We start from the raw sequence: 18,668 nt of genomic DNA, 5'->3' as shown, positions 1-18,668 counted from the left end.
AACTATCTAACAGTTCGTTTATGCTTTTATGGGGCGAAAGGTTACTTAAATGGTACTGGAAATATGTTTGCCGCTTGATTTACCACTGGCAATACGAAGAATGTATCTAATAGCGTTTTATTAAAACGTGTGAAATAATTCTGCAAAGAGATGCAAATACAGTTTGTAAATGCAAATTATAATTAGGTTCTAAATTATGTTTTTATTAGATGAATCATGACTGCAAATTTAAAATGGAACTGGGACACGTAAAATTCAAATTAATACCCTTATAAAACTTAAATAAAACTTATTTGAAAAGAAAAACATTTCAGACGGAATTACGCAATTACGTCACGACGTAAAAGATTCAGTGAATTGTCGAGAATTGTCCGTTCTACTCGAACTGCTCGAAAGAACCGATTCGCGGGAAATGTGTGAAATCAGTTTGTTGCCCTCTAGTGTCTGTGGCGCTGTAGTAGTTCTGCTTCCGCCATCCAACTCATCTTGGAGCTGTGCTCCGAGGCTATCAACAATGATATTTATACTTATTTTAATTTATTGTACGTCCTTAGGTACCGGTTTTGATATGAAGTCTATTTTTTGTTCAATATCTGACAGCTGCGACTGTGACTTCAAACCAGACATAAAAGGTAAGGTGAATGGGATATTAATCAGCATGTAGACAGTTAGCGTTAGCCTCCGTAGTACTCAGTGGGCTTTTTCCAGCTTCAGCAGATGATTTCTTTTAAGAAAAAATAAGTCACTCTGTAAACTCTGTATCACACTGTAAACAAACGAAATGCTACATAGTTCACAGTGTGTGTCTGCAGCGGTGTACGTTTATAGAGATTTTTTGATTTTGAGATACAATCATTCTGATGTTGGCTTCCTTATATGACTTGCTTCTGTTTATAAATAATTTTTAATATCATACCAAAGTGCACATAATTATATACATATCAATTTAGCTGTGCAAGTTCTAACACTAGAGAGGTACTGACTGTACATAAATATTTCAAAGAGTAACATTTTCACATAACAATAAATGCACCAATAAAATGAAAATTAAACATTATGACTGACATTGTGATGAAGAGTATAACAGTCGTGGCAGTCGTATAACTGAGATCATATCTTATAAGTTAGTACTTAATCATTGTGTTTGTGTTTATTCATAACATCTTATCTACATACTTGGTAATCATAAACCAACTTAATATGAGGAGATAACAGTAAATATCTCATGAAACAAACTTCTGCTTTGACATGTGGTTGTTTTTCTCTATATTTGGAGCTTTTAATGTATTGGTTTGTCATTATGTCATACAGTATATCTGTCAAAGATCTTGTGACAGCTGTTCATGCTCCATTGTAACAGCTGTGAGTAACAGCAAGCTTTTATTCACAAACCCCTTCAGTCACCCCGACTGTGCCTGTGTTTTTACAGGTTTAGAGTGGGACCTTTATAAAAACCTTTATGGTCAACATATGGCTCAGGATATTGTCTCGGAAACAGTGGTGAATTTTTTACAGAATGAAAACCCCGATAGACCACTAGTGCTGTCATTCCATGGAGCATCTGGGACTGGAAAAAGTCTGGTCAGCTCTATGATTGGACGACACATCTACGGTACAGCAATGGGCAGTTCATACATCCATCAGTTTGTTCCCACTTTACACTTTCCTTCAGCTGACAGGGTGCAACAATACAGGGTATGTGTATGTTTACTGATATTAACACAAATCTTGTGCAGTTTAATATTTGCGTCCTGGATGAATACAGTTTTTTATTAATTGTTTATTTGTTTGTGCACAGTCAGATCTAAAACGCTGGGTCGAGGGAAACCTCACAGCTTGTGCTCGCTCAATCTTCATCTTTGATGAGATGGAGAAAATGCCTCCTGGTGTGATCGATGTTTTAGAACCGCATTTAGGCCCCTTTCATGTTCTGTTCCAGACGAACTACCGTAAAGCAATTTATATATTTATCAGGTAAGTCTGAATGACTCCTTAATGGAATAATATTTTATATGTTTATTATGGATAAGTTTCCATCCTTCAGGGCAATATAAAATGTCAAAGCAAGGTAGGGCTGAAATGATTAGTCGACATTATCGACACCATTGACAATAAAAAATTGTTGACTAGTCGTTTGATCTCATATGACCTAATGTAAGAACCTGCAATAATGTGGTTTGACCAGTGTGGCGCTGTAGCGCAAGACAGTAATTCAGCCCTCCTGGATGCAATTCAAAAGAAGAAGACACAGCGCTTCAGTTCATAGCAAACGCAGCCAAACCTGAAGCTGCTGAGCGGCGTTTGGATGATTATGTAAATATATGCTGCACACTTTCCTCTCAATAACAAAATAAACACAACAAAAACTAACAGCAGTGTGAAAGCAGCAGTTAAGAACGCATCTGATTACAGCGATGTGGATGTTATACGAGCTCTGCAGTTTAGTACTCCAGTAAAGTCCAGTCATGTCACGTTTATTTATATAACTTAGTACTTTATACAATAGATAGCCTTAAATCAAGCAGCTTTACAGTATTAAACATGAAAAACCAGTCAGTGTCGCTTTCAGTTAGAATTACAACTTGATTTGCTGTTATAAAACGGCTCTCCAGTGTGGAGCTAGTCTCAGCCTCAGACGTCACGCCCACGGACCGTTGGCTGAACGTCTGATGCATTGCATATGGCACACAAAAGTGGAAACACTTCAGGAGTTTCAAAGTCGTCATCGGATTGGTTGAATTATACAGGATTTCCGGGAGACGTGTGTGTCGCGTTCTTTAACGTTCTGCCTGGAAACAAAGATGCCGTGACGCCAAACCCGCTCGCGAAAGAAGAAAGCCGTCGTGTTTACAACTGTGACGACGAGTGCTTATCAGGATCAACTAAACGCTGGATTTTCAAAAGTATGTGAGATATTTAAAGTTCGCGGCATAGAATCTTTAAAATACGTCCGCGAGTTTTACACACTGGTCTTTTATTGTGGCGAAGAACATACTTTTCAGAAGCCTGACATTTCTGTTTAAAATATCCTTTTTTTATTGATCTTATTTAATATTCTAATTTTCTGAGACACTGAACTTTGGGTTTTCATTATCTGTAAGCCATAATCATCAAAATTTCAAGAAATAAAGGCTTGAAATATTTCACTCTATGAGATTATGTTGTGAATAAAATAGTTTATCAAAAAATAAAACGCCTTATCACTTACCTTTATTTTGTTTCTTATCCGTATGACTTACAAAAGGAGATGTTAGGCAGAATGTGTCATTCAGTTACTTTTTCATATAGCTAATTAAATGGTGAATAAGAGAGTTTCTCTGCCATCTCATTTTGTGTTCCAAATATATTTATTTGTATAAATTAATTGTATAATTGTAATTGCATATGACTTTCAAAAGCTGAAGTGATTACCTTCATTTATTTGTTAGAATATGTATAACTAAATATTTTAACTAATTGCAAAAGCTGAATAATCAATAAATGTCTACTGATTAATCAGTGAAATAATCGATGATTAATCGTTCCAATAATCGTTAGATTTATCGATTATCAAAATAATTGTTTGTTGCAGCCCTAAAGCAAGAAATTTCAAGTATTAAAGGGATAGTCCAAACAATTCTGTCATCATGTCCTCAGCTTCGTGTCGATCCAAACCCTCATGGCTTTGGATAATCTTGATCAATCTGAGAGATTTCTGTCCCTCCATTGAAAGTCCAGGTAACCAAAATTTAGGAGATCCAAAAACATCATATAGGCTTTGTAAAACGAATCCATATGATTTGAGCGTTTTAATTCAAAAGAGATATAGTCGCTTTGTATTAAATTACTCGATTCATATGGATTTCCTTTACAATGACTTTATGACCTTTTTTGGATCAAGTTTTGGTTACTTGGACTATCCATGGAGGGACAGATGTTTTTTTTTTCAGTACTGTAGGTCAGGAGGTAATTAACAAGGTTGCGCTGGAGAGCCGTCAGGCAGGTAGAGATCGAGAGGACATTCTCCCTAAAGAGCTGGAGGACAGTATTGCTGATGCAGTGTACAACAACAAGAACAGTGAGTGTCGTAGACCTTCATTTTAATCATGTTAATAGTAGCTGCTAACCTTAGTACTTAATATATGTTGCACAATTTTCCTTTGTTAAGTCAATCTAATCTGTGGGTGAACTTTGTTTCCCAGGTGGGTTCTACCACTCCAGAATAATTACAGAAAAGCTTATCACTCGTTTTGTGCCTTTTCTTCCCTTGCTGCGGCGCCACGTGGAGCGCTGTGCCCAGCGGGAGCTCTGCCAGCGTGGGGAGTGTCAGCGTGCAGATGTGGCTTTGTCGGTAGGAGGCGCCATTACTTACACACCAAATGACAGCCAATACTTCTCCAGCACTGGCTGCAAATTAGTACCTGCAAAAGTTAACCTGTTCCTTTGAGGGTCAAAGTAAAATCCCTTAAGGAACTTAACAGCAACTCAGAGCTCTTTGGGTGAAGGAACTACAGAGTAAAGCTGCCTGAATTTGGAATTTGGGGACACTTGTATGTTTCATCCATATAGATGAATTCTGATGAAGAATGAGCAGGGTGCGATAAATATTGCTAGCTCTGGCTTTGCTGGTTTTAATCAAGCAGGAATAAGTCTGTTGCTAGTTAATAAAAAGGACAGATTCACAGAGCCGGCCTCAGTTCTCTGGGCCACTGAAACAACCTACAACACCCTCAGTTTCAGTGTGCAGGTAACTACAAATGACGTGGTCTCAGAACTTTATTTTATCATGGGATATTAATTTAAAAATGGAACTAAGTGCTGTATTTTTGATGCCGACCACAGGGTGGCAGCAGTGCCTACTTGAAGCAAGTTTTTTTTTTTGTCCCACAATAACATTATTGTTTTTTCCATTTTTAAAAATCGTATTAAATATGTAAATGATGTATAATAGCTTTATTTTAGTATTTAAATAGTTACTCTTTTTAAACCAGACAAATCAGTAAGTTTCTACAGCTCTTTCAGTCTTTCAGTACAATGTAAATAAGGATGTCTTAAAGCAACAGTTCACCCAAAATTGTAATTTTGTCATCATTTGCTCACCCTCATGTCATTCCAGACGAAAAAGAAGATATTTTGATAAGTGCCTTTTTTGTTACCAAAATTCTTATTTATTTATTTTTTTCAGCAGGAAGTCATACAGCTTTGCAACAACATGAGGGAGAGTGAACGATGACCTAATTTCCATTTTTGAGTGAACCTTATGAAAATAAAATCAGTGAAAATATTTTGTGGTACCACATCAAAGTAAAGAAATAATTTAATACACAATTCTGTTTTCTTATTCTTACCTTTTTTTTTTTCTTTGTCCTTCCTATATAAAGTCTAAAATGGTTAGAACAAACATTCAGTTCCTTTATTTAATTTAAAACACTAAAGGGAAAATAAAAGATAATTTATTCTTGAAGTGCCCTGATCTAAATAGAAATGGAATCTAACCGTATCCAATTCCAGTGTTATTAATTGTTATTTACATTGTACAGTTATTTGGTACATTAATTTAGAATAGTTTGCAATGCAATGTAAATAATGTTTTAAAGGTTAAACTATTTTCTTCATGCATTTTCTATTCATTGATCAGCCATATCCGTCTTAACAGTGTTTGTAGTTTGTATTGTCTTTTTTTATTTAAATTGAAACGTACAGTAATTCAAAATGAAATGAAGGTGCACTTCATAACTGCACATCAAAGGCATAACAATAAAATCAAGTTTTTGTCAGAAATCATTTTATTAACTTGTGCATTTGCCCTTTGAAATCCACACAATCATTTTTCACTTATTGTCTTGTGTATCATGAGTTAAACTGCGCTTTTCATATATTTCCAACCCTGTTTATGATCATTCCAAGTCCCTGACTGTGTGAACACGTAACTGTTGAACATGGACAGAATGAAACAAAGCCCCCCAACTCCCTCTGACAGCCTGTCTTCCTCCACTTACCAAAGGATATTAAATGTTTCTCAGCAGGAACTGTTAGCAGGTGTTAGGTGGTCTGTTGAAGGACACAGTGACTGTGAGCTGGACATTAAGCCCTTTGAGACCATGTTGAATTTTAGTGGATAAGCTCTCAAAGCTTTCCTTACCATTTCACCTGCACACAAAGCACTAATACCCACTTTGATGACTTTATCTGTCTCATCCCAGTATTCCAAGAGGAAGTGTAGCGACAAGGCCCTCACCTTTGGTGGTGTCAAAGGAAGGATTTTCAACTGTTACAAAAAGCAACAGGATAATAACAGTCTGACCCACCTCCCTCCCCCAAACCTCTGCTCTTAGCTTGACCCCTGTGCTCCCGTTCACACGCTCTCCAAGGTGGCTGCCCTCGCTTGGCCACTGGCCCCTTCGGACACCTCTCCATTCTGTCCTAAATCAGATCTAAAACGGCACAACATCACCCCCTTGGTCCCCTCTGGCCTGGCTACAATGACCCCCCCACCCACCCCCCCTCAACATCTGTGAGCGCCCCTCTGTCTCCTCATTTTCTCTTTAACCACCCCATTATTGGCTGTCTTTCACTTGTAAATGTGGCCAGCCACAGTGCTGATGAGGCTTTCATCTGCATGGCCCGGGTCAGGCCGGAGTTAGCGGAGGATGCGGCGGGCCTTGTGTGGCCCACAGATGAAAAACAATCAGCACACTGAGCAAAGTCCTTTTGAGGTGCATTCAGCTGAGACGCTCGGCTAAACCAACTTTTTGCCTCAGCTGTGTGGCTGTGCATCCGTTACTCGGTTGTGTTTTGTGTGGTTGTTTCTTATACTGACGTTATTAACAATATGCTAAACAGTGTTCTAATATTAGAAATTCACAACCTAAAAACAAATGGTTTGGCTCAACAACAAAAATACAATTAACACAACAGTTTGCATCAATTTTTTTGAGTTACGACAGCTTCTCGTGAAATGATACTTAATCAACAAACTTCATTTGTAGCATAAAAAAAAGTTTTATGTTCATTACTCAAAAAAAATTAGTTGAGTGGTGATCCCAGAACGAATTAATCATATCTATTTCAGTTAAAATCAACAGCTAGCATAACACATTCTAAATGTAATTTATTTAGCATGTAAATTTAATGAACAAGTAAGATATTTACCACTTCAACAGAAACACTTTTAATATTTTAATATTAAAAATATCAGACACAACAGCATTAAACAGGTTTTTAAAGTACACACTAAATAACAATTAATTTCAACATTTATACTCTTTGTGCTAAGCATCCCAGCTAACAAAATTGTGTTCTAAGAATGTTTTGCTCAATGTTATTTTAGTATCATTGAGATTATAGTTTTATTCATTTTTAATCTGTTTTTAGTTTTATATTTTCATTTCAGGTAAAGTTTTAGTAACTTTGTTGTGTGTTGTTGTCATTTTTAGTAGTTTAGGGTTTGTTTATTAATAGATGCCCTTATAGTTTTTATAAATTTTTATTTCAGTTTTAATTATTTTAGTGCATCAAGTTAAACTAAATTGTAATGTGAAATATTGATTTGGCAGCTATAGCTGAAATAAAAAAAATTATATATATTTTATTTTATTTCAGATATTTATTTATTCTTTTAATTTTAGTGAACGTGCTAAATAACTGTGCTGCTAATGTTCCCATTAAGTTATGAAAACATTATTTCTGAATGTACTCTAAATGTTCAAAAATGTACCTTTTAAAAAATGTTTTTCTTGGCAAAGCAAAAACATTAAGGGAACGCTCCATTTTAGAATTTTGCAAACATTATGGGAACATTACTTTTGTATGTTGTCTGAACGTTCAGAGACAAGTAGCACTTATTAATATTTTATTAACTTTATATGAACATCCAACATTCCATGAACAATATATAAATAATGTTTATGTGCTAACATTCTGTTATGTGCTAACAGCATGAGAATGTTATTAAAGACCTCATAACTTTGAACAATCTATTAAGGTTACTGAAAGAACATTTGTACATAACTTAGAGAGAACCTTGCAAAAAAATAAAATAAAATCAGTTAACGCCGAGATTTCAGTTTAACTTACACACAGTATTAAGTTTATTGATGTAATGATCAAGTTTGTGTCACCAGAATTCATCAAAGTAATGTTTGCAACTTGTTTGCAAGGTTTAAGTAAATCAATAAATTCAAATTTTTTTCTTTATGCATGCATGCATGCATTTCTTTAGGTTGTGGTAACGGGTCCCCTGAATGTCTTTTTAGAGTGCGGTTTTATCATACTAAACGTTTAAGATGTTAATTACGCAAATGCATTTCACTTTCTGTCATCCCGATTTCAAAAGTCAATATTTGCATCATATCATGCTCTTGTGAGATTACTTGTGGACTGTGTGTCTCTTCATCTCTGTTCTCACCCAAACAATGGGTGGTTACCGCAGCAATGGAGTCTCCAGGACAACAGGTGAACAAAGAGCGAGAGGAGGGGGGAATGCTGGGAGAGGGTTGGAGGGGGCACCAGGGATGCCCTTGGCCTCTGTGTGGTCAGTGGGGGACATGGGCCTCTGGATGATCTATAAGAAAATGTCTGTCCAAAATCTGTCCGTCTTTGCAATCTTAAAATGATTGATAATCCTCTAACTTACTAAGACTCTGATGCTGACACTGTCAAGTCTTCCCTCCACATGATGTATGGCCTCATTTGCTTCCATGTGAGTTGCAATGATAAGTGCAAATTCCACTAACATATAGTCTTTCATATCAGCTCAGTGACTCTATTCTGAAACTAGGGACGTAAACCTCACACAGCAGTGCAAGGAGAGTCAGGAGTGTCTTTAGGACCAATGGAATTCATTCAGATATAAGAAACCGTTTATGATTTTGTAACAATTTAAATGAGATTATTTATGTTTAGCAGGCATTCATTGTAGCAGAAGAATTTCATCAATTTCAGTGGAAAGATTGAAATAAACACATCTGCACTAGAAGAAATGCTTTACTAAAGAACTACTGAATTAATAAAAATAAAAAAAAGTACTTGTGCTGAACAGGCTAATATGTAGGCTATAATATTAGGGATTTTTCTAAATTATGACTATTAGGAATAGAGCAGTCCATGGCTGCTACAAGTTTTATTTTTTTATAAACAAAACCTATATTTTATTTTCTATTTAAACTGTTTTGAGAATTTTATTATTTTTTATATTTTATTTTTACTTATTTTAATGTCAAGTGTCCTTTTTAAAAGGTCTTACAATAAACAAGAAAATATTGCTATGATATTTATGAATTTTTCATTGTAACGTTATGGAACCAAATCTAAGAAAACGGTTTAAATTACCCTTAAACTATTTAACGTATTGTACTAGCTTTTCAAAAATGCATTTCAGCAGTTGAACAAATGCACAGATCTCATATGGAAAGTGAAAAAAAAATGAAAGTCTAATGCAAATGGACAACAACTATGTATTCTTTTAATGCTCTGCTCGTGCTGATTTTAAAAGATCAAAAGACCTGACCTGTGTGTAAATCTAATCTTGTTTAATCCTATTGGATTAACACGCCATTTCCTTGTTATCCTAAAGTCTGTAGCAGACACCTCAAACACTGAGAAGAAATCTGACAAAATCGTAAAATCCCGTTAACTCATTTTAAACGAGTCTAACAGAAACAATACAGTCACAAATACAAACTTAAGCTCAATCGACAATTCAATTGATTAACACATTACTTTGATAAACATTTTTCGTTCTGCTCTACTAAACAAAAATGCATATAATTATAGAGGTAAAATCTATTTTTGTGACAAATATGTATTATATTACTTAAAAAAAACATCTTATGATATATTGCTGAATTTACAGTATCTTAGGTTAAATTTAAGATATGTTATGTAAAAGGTCCAATCAAAACAAACCTAACAAACATAAATCTGATGTGAAATTAAAACGTAGCTATAATAGTAAAACAAACAATTAATCATATACATCATTTTATGCCGTTTTTACGTGTCATGAATTTAACGTTCAAGCTAAACCATTTTCTATTGATAATTCAACACATTACCGCATGATAACGAAAAACAACACACATATTTTTAATTGATTAGAATTGAATGCCTATTAAAATCAACTCTAAACTGTTTTCTTCAACATTGCATTTTAAAGCGTCAACTTTAAACAGCTCTTCGTTATTTTAAAAACAATAATAGCCTATTAATAAACCCCACTGATAGAGATGCTGATTGGAGACGCGTGGGAGCCTCCAGCAACAGATGTCCAGGCACAATTCTCGACTGATCGCTTGACATTTCACAAGAATTGCGTTTGGACAATCAACTGCTTGAGCTCATATTTCCATAAACAGCACAACTGTGTGAATATTTTACTGTATAGGATCCATGCGTTTGGGTCCTCGTGCGTTTCTGCTCTTCAGTGGGAAAAGGCCTTGATGCACATTGTTTTTTTTCTTCACATAATTCAGGCGTGCAGTCTTTCAAAATATCGGCTGTATTTCATAAATTCCTCGGCGGTGAAATTAGATCATAATATTTTTCGGTCCACTTTTTTTCGTTATCTAGAGAAATGTCAGAATAGCACGGGACAAAATTGACGCTCAATATCCCACTGTCCGTCTAAGCCTGGAATGTTGCTTTAAGACTGTATGTTCTTTTACCAAAAACAATAGCATATTTCCACAGCTGTTTTTTCGGTTACTAAAATAATAACGGCAAATTAAAATCAGGTCTTACCGGGAAAATAAGGCTGAGATTAATCAAATAAATCATAAAATATCATCAATTAATTCGTTCCGGTGTAATAAAAAAATTACCATTTTTTAATTCACAAAATTTCCCTCGGAAATAATCGAGGAATGTGCTGCTCTGTCGAGGTGGTCGCGAATCATTAGGAGGTGTGCTGCACCATCACGAGACACTTTCTTCAGAAGGCACCGAGGCAGCGATTCGCCATGTCTGCACCTGCGAGACGTTTCGGATCAAGTATGGAAGAGCTAAAAACGAGCAAAAAAAGAGAAACATCCTGATGTGCGTCAAATTCCTCCAGAGGTCTCGTTCCGCGGTGCAACGTACGAATCTCCAACTTCAATGCGCAGAATAAATAAAGTTCTTCGGCGTGTTCAAGACACGATACGCGTGACCCTCACAATGCATGTTAGTGAGGGTCGAAATTCATTTATACATAGCCTTTCATCACTCCCATCCAGAAGACTGTTGTAAATGAGGAGCAAAACACACTGGCGGCGTTTCTGGCTCAAGGATGCGCGAGGCTCGCGTGACAACTGCGCAGCTTTCTAAATAAACGGCGAGGCGAGAGTGGGGTCGGTGGCCGCTTGGTACGAGATTTGAATAACGCACCAGTGAGTGATAAATGGCCATTGTGGTGAGAAGGGGATGAGTATCCACTGTCTCAATCGGCGTAGTGACCAGCAGCTGCGCTGGGACCAGCAACCTCTTAAAGACACAACACTCTATTTTTTGCCCATTGCAATTACAATCCAGCAGTGTCTACAGAGCCATTACGTATCGTGTCCTCGATGACGTTTCCCTTCTCTCAAAAGCCACTCGTGTAAGGGATCACCTGGCACTTTACCACAAAGGAATCGTTCAATAACACTTCATAAAGTGGTTTTACAGGCTGAAAACACTCAAGTATAGTCAAATATCAATTGCGTTAGAAGTGTTTTCATTCGTGTGACTTTATTTTCTAATTTAAAACTTATTTTTGACCTTTATTTGTCACACTTTTTATAGAGACTATTTTTCAAGGTAGGTGTAATTTTGAAAGTTCATTTCTGTAAAGCCACATACCTTAAAATCTTGACTACAAAAAATCTATTGAACATTTACATTGGTATTGCGCAGGGGGAAAAAATTCAGGCTTATCATTTTAGGCTTTTATTTAAACAGTCAAACAATTGGGAGACAAAACTCATTTTTAACAATATAATATTAAAGGTAACAAAAATATCAAACCACTTTTTGGCCAACAAATACCGTGATTAATAAATCATACAATTTTATAGCAATATTTGTAAAAAAAAAACTATCAAAAATAGGTTTGAAAGACAATTCACAAAAATGATCGCATTTAAGAGGGTTCTGAACTGTGAGTTTGAAACATTAAAAATAAAAACTACTAAAGAAAATACTCAGTGTAAAATGACTTTTAGTTACTGAGATCTAATTTAGGCATTGTGTGTTACTTAAAATATTTTTGTAAAACAGGGAAGACCCCCTAGGAGGCTTAGAACATTACCCTGAATAAATTTGCACTTTTGTGTGAGCTGTGTGTCCAGCCGTGCCAGTAACCTCTGACCTTAAGTATTGTTGGAGCTGAGAGTGGACCAAGAAATCCTGACCATTCAGAGCAGCTGGGAATGGTCCATTGTGAAGGATAGCTCAGGGAAAGCGTATTTGTCAGCGTAGCTGGAATGTTGAAAATCTGCCACAAGCGATACCGTCTTTGAAGTATTTTTTTAGTATTGATGGAAATGGTGCAGCTTTGATTTGGATGCTCCACATCTGTGGAGAATGAAATCTCCAAACAGCACTGGTTCAGATTACAAATTATTATTATAATAATATTATTTGATAATTTTATCTTTTTAATCAGCTATAGTGTTGATTACATGAATGGGTTCATAATTGTGCTGAGCCCAATGAAAAATTATGAAATTTTTTACGTATAATAAAACGTTTTGCCTAGACAGCCTAATAACATGCTGGCAGAAAGATATGAAACAGACTCCTTATGCATTGTATAATATATGTGTTGCTGCATTTGAGTTGCATTGATCATGTGTTTTGTCGATTGAGTGTTCATTCAGCATTTGTTAATTTAGTAACGAAACAAGTAATTCTTTCAGAACTACAAAACTTTTGTTCATGTTGTTGGGATGCAATAAAATGTCTACTTAAGTGAATACAGTCTTTATTACATTTATATTAATGTATGAAATTATGTATTTATAATAATGGTATCACTGTAATCGGGTCCAAAACGCTTTTATTTAGAATTTCATGCAGCATTTTTCATAGCAAATTATATGCATAATAATTTAAATGAAAAGTTTAATTGAAAAATTAAATTTCACATTTTTGCCTGTTTTGCTTTGATGACAGCAGAACTCGAGCTACGTAATTCGTTTTGTCATGTTTCTTTAAAACGTTTTTTTTTTTTTTTTTGCAAGCTTAACATTTACATTTCTGTATTTAGCAGACACTTTGGTCCATAGTGACTTATAAAAGAAGGAACAAAAAATAGATTAAACTACACATTTTTAGTGCATTCTCATATTAAATATTTAAGAATACATTTCTGAATAAACACAGTTCTCTGAATATCAGAAATGTTTGGAAGCCTCTGGCCGAACATAATGGGGAAAATACCACAATATAATGAAATGAATTAATTAAAAAACACCCAGTCATGTGAAATGACACTATGTGTATCATAATGAGGTGAGTGTTGTCCAGGTTTTAAACCAGGGGTTTCCAAACTGTTTTGTCATATTGACACCTATTTACATGAAACACACTGATATTTGAGGTAATATAACCTTTCAAAATTTATTGAATTCTTCTGTTCACTTGCCAAATATTTCTGTTGTTTATTTTTTTATGGTTATTATATTTTAATGATTCATTCATAAATTTTTACTTTAAGGGATAGTTCACCCAAAAATGAAAATTTGATGTTTATCTGCTTACCCCCGGGGCATCCAAGACGTAGGTGACTTTGTTTCTTCAGTAGAACACGTATGATGATTTTTAACTTTAATCGTTGCAGTCTATCAGTCGTATAAAGCATGGCAATGGTAACAAAATCTATCAGAGTAAAAAAAACATGCACAGACAAATCCAAATTAAACCTTGTGGCTCGTGACGACACACTGATGTCCTAAGACACAAAACGATCGGTTTGTGCCAGAAACCGAACAGTATTTATATCATTTTTTTACCTCTAATACAGCACTATGTCCAACTGTCTTTGGGCGCGCGCATGGCATCCGGTGCGTGAGGTGTGTACGCGCTCTGGCGTAGTTTACGTTAATGGGTGTGTTGTGCGCGCGCTCAAGGCAGTTGGACATAGTGGTGTATTAGAGGTAAAAAATGATATAAATACTGTTCGGTTTCTGGCACAAACCGATCGTTTCGTGTCTTAGGACATCAATGTGTCGTCACGAGCCGCAGGGTTTAATTTGGATTTGTCTGTGCATGTTTTTTTTACTCTCATAGATTTTGTTACCATTGCCATGCATTATACGACTGATAGACTGCAACGGTTAAAGTTAAAAATCATCATATGTGTTCTACTGAAGAAACAAAGTCACCTACATCTTGGATGCCCTGGGGGCAAGCAGATAAACATCAAATTTTCATTTTTGGATGAACTATCCCTTTAAAGCATTTGCATTTCTATTACAATTGAATGAAACGTCTGCAGTTCCTCCAGGAACCTCTAGGGGTTTGCACCCAAATTTAGGAAAACCTGTTATAGATACTACAATACAGCATGTAATGCAGGCTGCTGCCTCCCAATACACTAAACTTTAAAATATGGCAGAGACCTAACAAAGCTCAACTCATTTAGTACAGAATTATCAAACATTATTATGCATTGATGTCAGTTTTGGTTTTGTCCCTCATGACAATGTCCTTCCCTCTTCTTGGGATCTAAACATGGCATCATAAAACTCAACTCCTTCACAAAAGAAATACAGTAATCAAACATCTCATGTGTAGTAGTAACAGAAGGTCAGCTCTGTTTCTGCTCTTCTGTGGTGTCCTGAGGCGGTGAAAGTGTCCTGGCTTTATTCTTGCGTGACGCTCTTCTTCCCTCTGCTGGTGAAGTCTGGGGTTGCGAGTCTGTGATATATGTCAATAGTACATCTACACTCTGCTTCATGACAGTGTCTAAAACATTTTGTTCCTCTTGTGAAAAACGTCCCAAAACATAACGGTCGACAGGCGTTTCACCCAATGGTCGCCCAATACCAACACGCAGCGTGGCATCACCTGCGGGAACAATCAACATGTGTTGGTATAATGAATTTCTACAACAAACCACTACAGCTGATGTAGTGATGCTCTATAAGATATTTGCTAACTTACATCAGCGTGAAGGCAGTCTGCACATGATTTTACGCCATTGTGACCCCTGAGATGAAGGAAATATGGATCAATCCCCAATGAACTCAACATACATATTAAGATAAAAGAAAAGTTATCAATACAAAAATATGATGAAAAGTTTTCATTCATCTTGCACTTCAACCATGTTTAATGCCAAACTTTCCAAGTGGTTTGTCAAGCACATCGTGAATCAAGAGAATATGTTCGGGTGAAATTAAATATTTGCTAGCTGGGGAAAAATTTATTAAAATAAAGAAGAAATTAAATTCAGATATCCAAGGATTAAAATGAGGCGGGTGGAAAAGTATTACAGTGTTATTATAGCACGATACAATGCGTCTCACCTGCTTTTGCCACATTCACACCATTGACATTCATGAGCAACTTGGGTCGAAGAGGAACCAACTGGATATCTTGAAGATGTGTTACAATGACCTCCCCTGAAACCTGTCGGTCAGATCTCCAGCTATACGGTGCTCCCAAACGATGAATGCCGAGAGCCATTCATGCCAGGGTTTCCCAGCCCGACAACCTGAAACACAACAGCAATACACAATGAGACTCAGTCATATACACGCTTAATACACGCAGATATGTTCACTGAATATAAACCTAACAGACCACTCAGATCATTAGGATCGAGTCAGTTAGAAATACCAAGGGTTCACACAAAACAAGAGGAGTCCGCTTTTAGTTATTATGCCGCCCGCAGTTGGAATCAGCTTCCAGAAGAGATCAGATGTGCTAAAACATTAGTCACATTTAAATGCAGACTCAAAACTCATCTGTTTAGATGCACATTTATTGAATGAACACTGTGCATTGTCCTAACTGATTGCACTATATTTTATGTACTGTATAATCATTTTCTGTTCTTAACCGTTTTAGGTCAGCTCTGTTTCTGCTCTTCTGTGGTGTCCTGAGGCGGTGAAAGTGTCCTGGCTTTATTCTTGCGTGACGCTCTTCTTCCCTCTGCTGGTGAAGTCTGGGGTTGCGAGTCTGTGATATATGTCAATAGTACATCTACACTCTGCTTCATGACAGTGTCTAAAACATTTTGTTCCTCTTGTGAAAAACGTCCCAAAACATAACGGTCGACAGGCGTTTCACCCAATGGTCGCCCAATACCAACACGCAGCGTGGCATCACCTGCGGGAACAATCAACATGTGTTGGTATAATGAATTTCTACAACAAACCACTACAGCTGATGTAGTGATGCTCTATAAGATATTTGCTAACTTACATCAGCGTGAAGGCAGTCTGCACATGATTTTACGCCATTGTGACCCCTGAGATGAAGGAAATATGGATCAATCCCCAATGAACTCAACATACATATTAAGATAAAAGAAAAGTTATCAATACAAAAATATGATGAAAAGTTTTCATTCATCTTGCACTTCAACCATGTTTAATGCCAAACTTTCCAAGTGGTTTGTCAAGCACATCGTGAATCAAGAGAATATGTTCGGGTGAAATTAAATATTTGCTAGCTGGGGAAAAATTTATTAAAATAAAGAAGAAATTAAATTCAGATATCCAAGGATTAAAATGAGGCGGGTGGAAAAGTATTACAGTGTTATTATAGCACGATACAATGCGTCTCACCTGCTTTTGCCACATTCACACCATTGACATTCATGAGCAACTTGGGTCGAAGAGGAACCAACTGGATATCTTGAAGATGTGTTACAATGACCTCCCCTGAAACCTGTCGGTCAGATCTCCAGCTATACGGTGCTCCCAAACGATGAATGCCGAGAGCCATTCATGCCAGGGTTTCCCAGCCCGACAACCTGAAACACAACAGCAATACACAATGAGACTCAGTCATATACACGCTTAATACACGCAGATATGTTCACTGAATATAAACCTAACAGACCACTCAGATCATTAGGATCGAGTCAGTTAGAAATACCAAGGGTTCACACAAAACAAGAGGAGTCCGCTTTTAGTTATTATGCCGCCCGCAGTTGGAATCAGCTTCCAGAAGAGATCAGATGTGCTAAAACATTAGTCACATTTAAATCTAGACTCAAAACTCATCTGTTTAGCTGTGCATTTATTGAATGAGCACTGTGCAATTTATTTTTAAATTATATTAAATCAATTTTTAAATCATTTTCAAAAGTTTATAAATTCCTTGTTTTATTGTCTTAATATGCACTAGCACCAATTGTGACTGTTGTTAGTAAACTTTTTTCATTAGTTAATTCGTTTTTACTTGTCATATATAACGCCTTGCCAGAATGGCCACTTTATATACACTGTAAAAAATGACCGTGAATTTAACGGTAAAAGACTGTAAAAATGCTACAGTAAAATCCTGTTAAATGGTTAACGGTAAATTCCCCTACTATATACGGTGAAAAACTGTATTGGACATTACATGTATTGGATTACATTTTAAATTTGATGTTTTTTTGTTGAAATAACTATGTTTCTTTTTAGTTTTTTCTTATCAGTTTTGTATATTAGGGTTGTGTGTTACACCTAATGTTGTTAAATTAATGTTTATTGCATTATTTAAGTTTAATGTGTGTTGCCATGATGGTGTTTAGTGTTTGTGTGAATCACACTGTGCACCTTCTGTATATGTTATTATTTAAAAGCTGCTTGTGATGGGCTTTGTTTCATCATGTGACTTTCTCATCACCACCTGGATTTGGTGGTTATCAGTGTATTACAAAGGTACAAAACAGATTTCAGTACTTCAATAGGTTGGTATATTAACATTATATCAGTTAATGAAATTACAGTATTTAACTGTAAATTTAAGTTAAAACAGTAAAACCTAAAACGTTGCTACCGTATTTTTTACGGTAAAATTCCGGCAACCACAGCTGCCGGTTTTTTACCATAAATTTTATGGAATTTTTTTTACAGTGTAGAAAAGAATCACCCCCATTTAAAATAATCACACTTTGTTGCTTTGCAGACTTAAATGAAGATGGACACAGTTTTTGTTTTATCCAGCTGTATTTACTCAGTGCAACTTATAACATCCAAGTGAAAGATATAACACCAACATGTCAGAACAAAATAAAAAACAGAATCACTTAGTTGGAAGAAGGATCACCCCCTTGAGTAAGTATTTTGTTGAACCACCTTTTGCTTTAAGTACAGCCTTTAGTCTGTTGGGATTTGTCTCTACCTCTACTTACTTTGCACATCTAGACTAGCCATATTTGCCCACTCTTCTTTGCAGAACTGCTCGAGTTCAGTTAAATTTGATGGTGACGTTTTGTGGACTGCAGTCTTCAAGTCATTCCACAGATTTTCAATGGGGTTTAAGTCTGGGCTCTGACTAGGCCATGCAGGAAATTCACCTTTTCCTCCTTCAACCACTGTGTGCTCAGTTTGCTGTGTGCTTTGGGTCATTATGTTGGAAGGTAAACCTCTTCCCATTGACAACTTTCTGGCAGAGGGCAGCAGATTTTCCTCAAGAATTAGACCGTATTTTGCCCCATCCATTTTTCCTTCTATCCTGACAAGTGCTCCAGTCCCTGCTGCAGAGAAACACCCCCATAACAGGATATT

The 18,668-nt window shown here is 36.2% G+C and overlaps 1 protein-coding gene across 1 annotated transcript; it reads left to right on the top strand.

Annotated features, from left to right (window-relative positions):
• Positions 1-462: 462 nt before the first annotated feature.
• LOC107731016 (torsin-2A-like) lies at positions 463-5,092 on the top strand. The gene is made up of 5 exons (XM_016541985.1): positions 463-632; positions 1,430-1,695; positions 1,799-1,974; positions 3,930-4,057; positions 4,182-5,092. The coding sequence occupies exons 1-5, from the start codon at positions 515-517 to the stop codon at positions 4,424-4,426; spliced, it is 933 nt and encodes a 310-aa protein (XP_016397471.1). The 5' UTR covers positions 463-514; the 3' UTR covers positions 4,427-5,092.
• Positions 5,093-18,668: the final 13,576 nt, after the last annotated feature.

Source organism: Sinocyclocheilus rhinocerous, unplaced genomic scaffold (assembly GCF_001515625.1).
Source record: "Sinocyclocheilus rhinocerous isolate Xijiao unplaced genomic scaffold, SAMN03320098_v1.1 scaffold157, whole genome shotgun sequence".
Classification (NCBI taxonomy): Eukaryota; Metazoa; Chordata; class Actinopteri; order Cypriniformes; family Cyprinidae; genus Sinocyclocheilus; species Sinocyclocheilus rhinocerous.
Note: the sequence above shows the minus strand (reverse complement) of the source record. Positions and strands in the feature narration are given on the sequence as shown.

What these genes read in the sequence shown, in the direction of transcription:
- LOC107731016 (XM_016541985.1), top strand. Translation starts at nt 515, where the DNA reads ATGATATTTATACTTATTTTAATTTATTGTACGTCCTTAGGTACCGGT. An exon ending in GCAATTTATATATTTATCAG is followed by an intron (nt 1,975 to 3,929) that starts GTAAGTCTGAAT and finishes TTTTTTTTTCAG; the next exon opens with TACTGTAGGTCAGGAGGTAA. An exon ending in AGTGTACAACAACAAGAACA is followed by an intron (nt 4,058 to 4,181) that starts GTGAGTGTCGTA and finishes TTTGTTTCCCAG; the next exon opens with GTGGGTTCTACCACTCCAGA.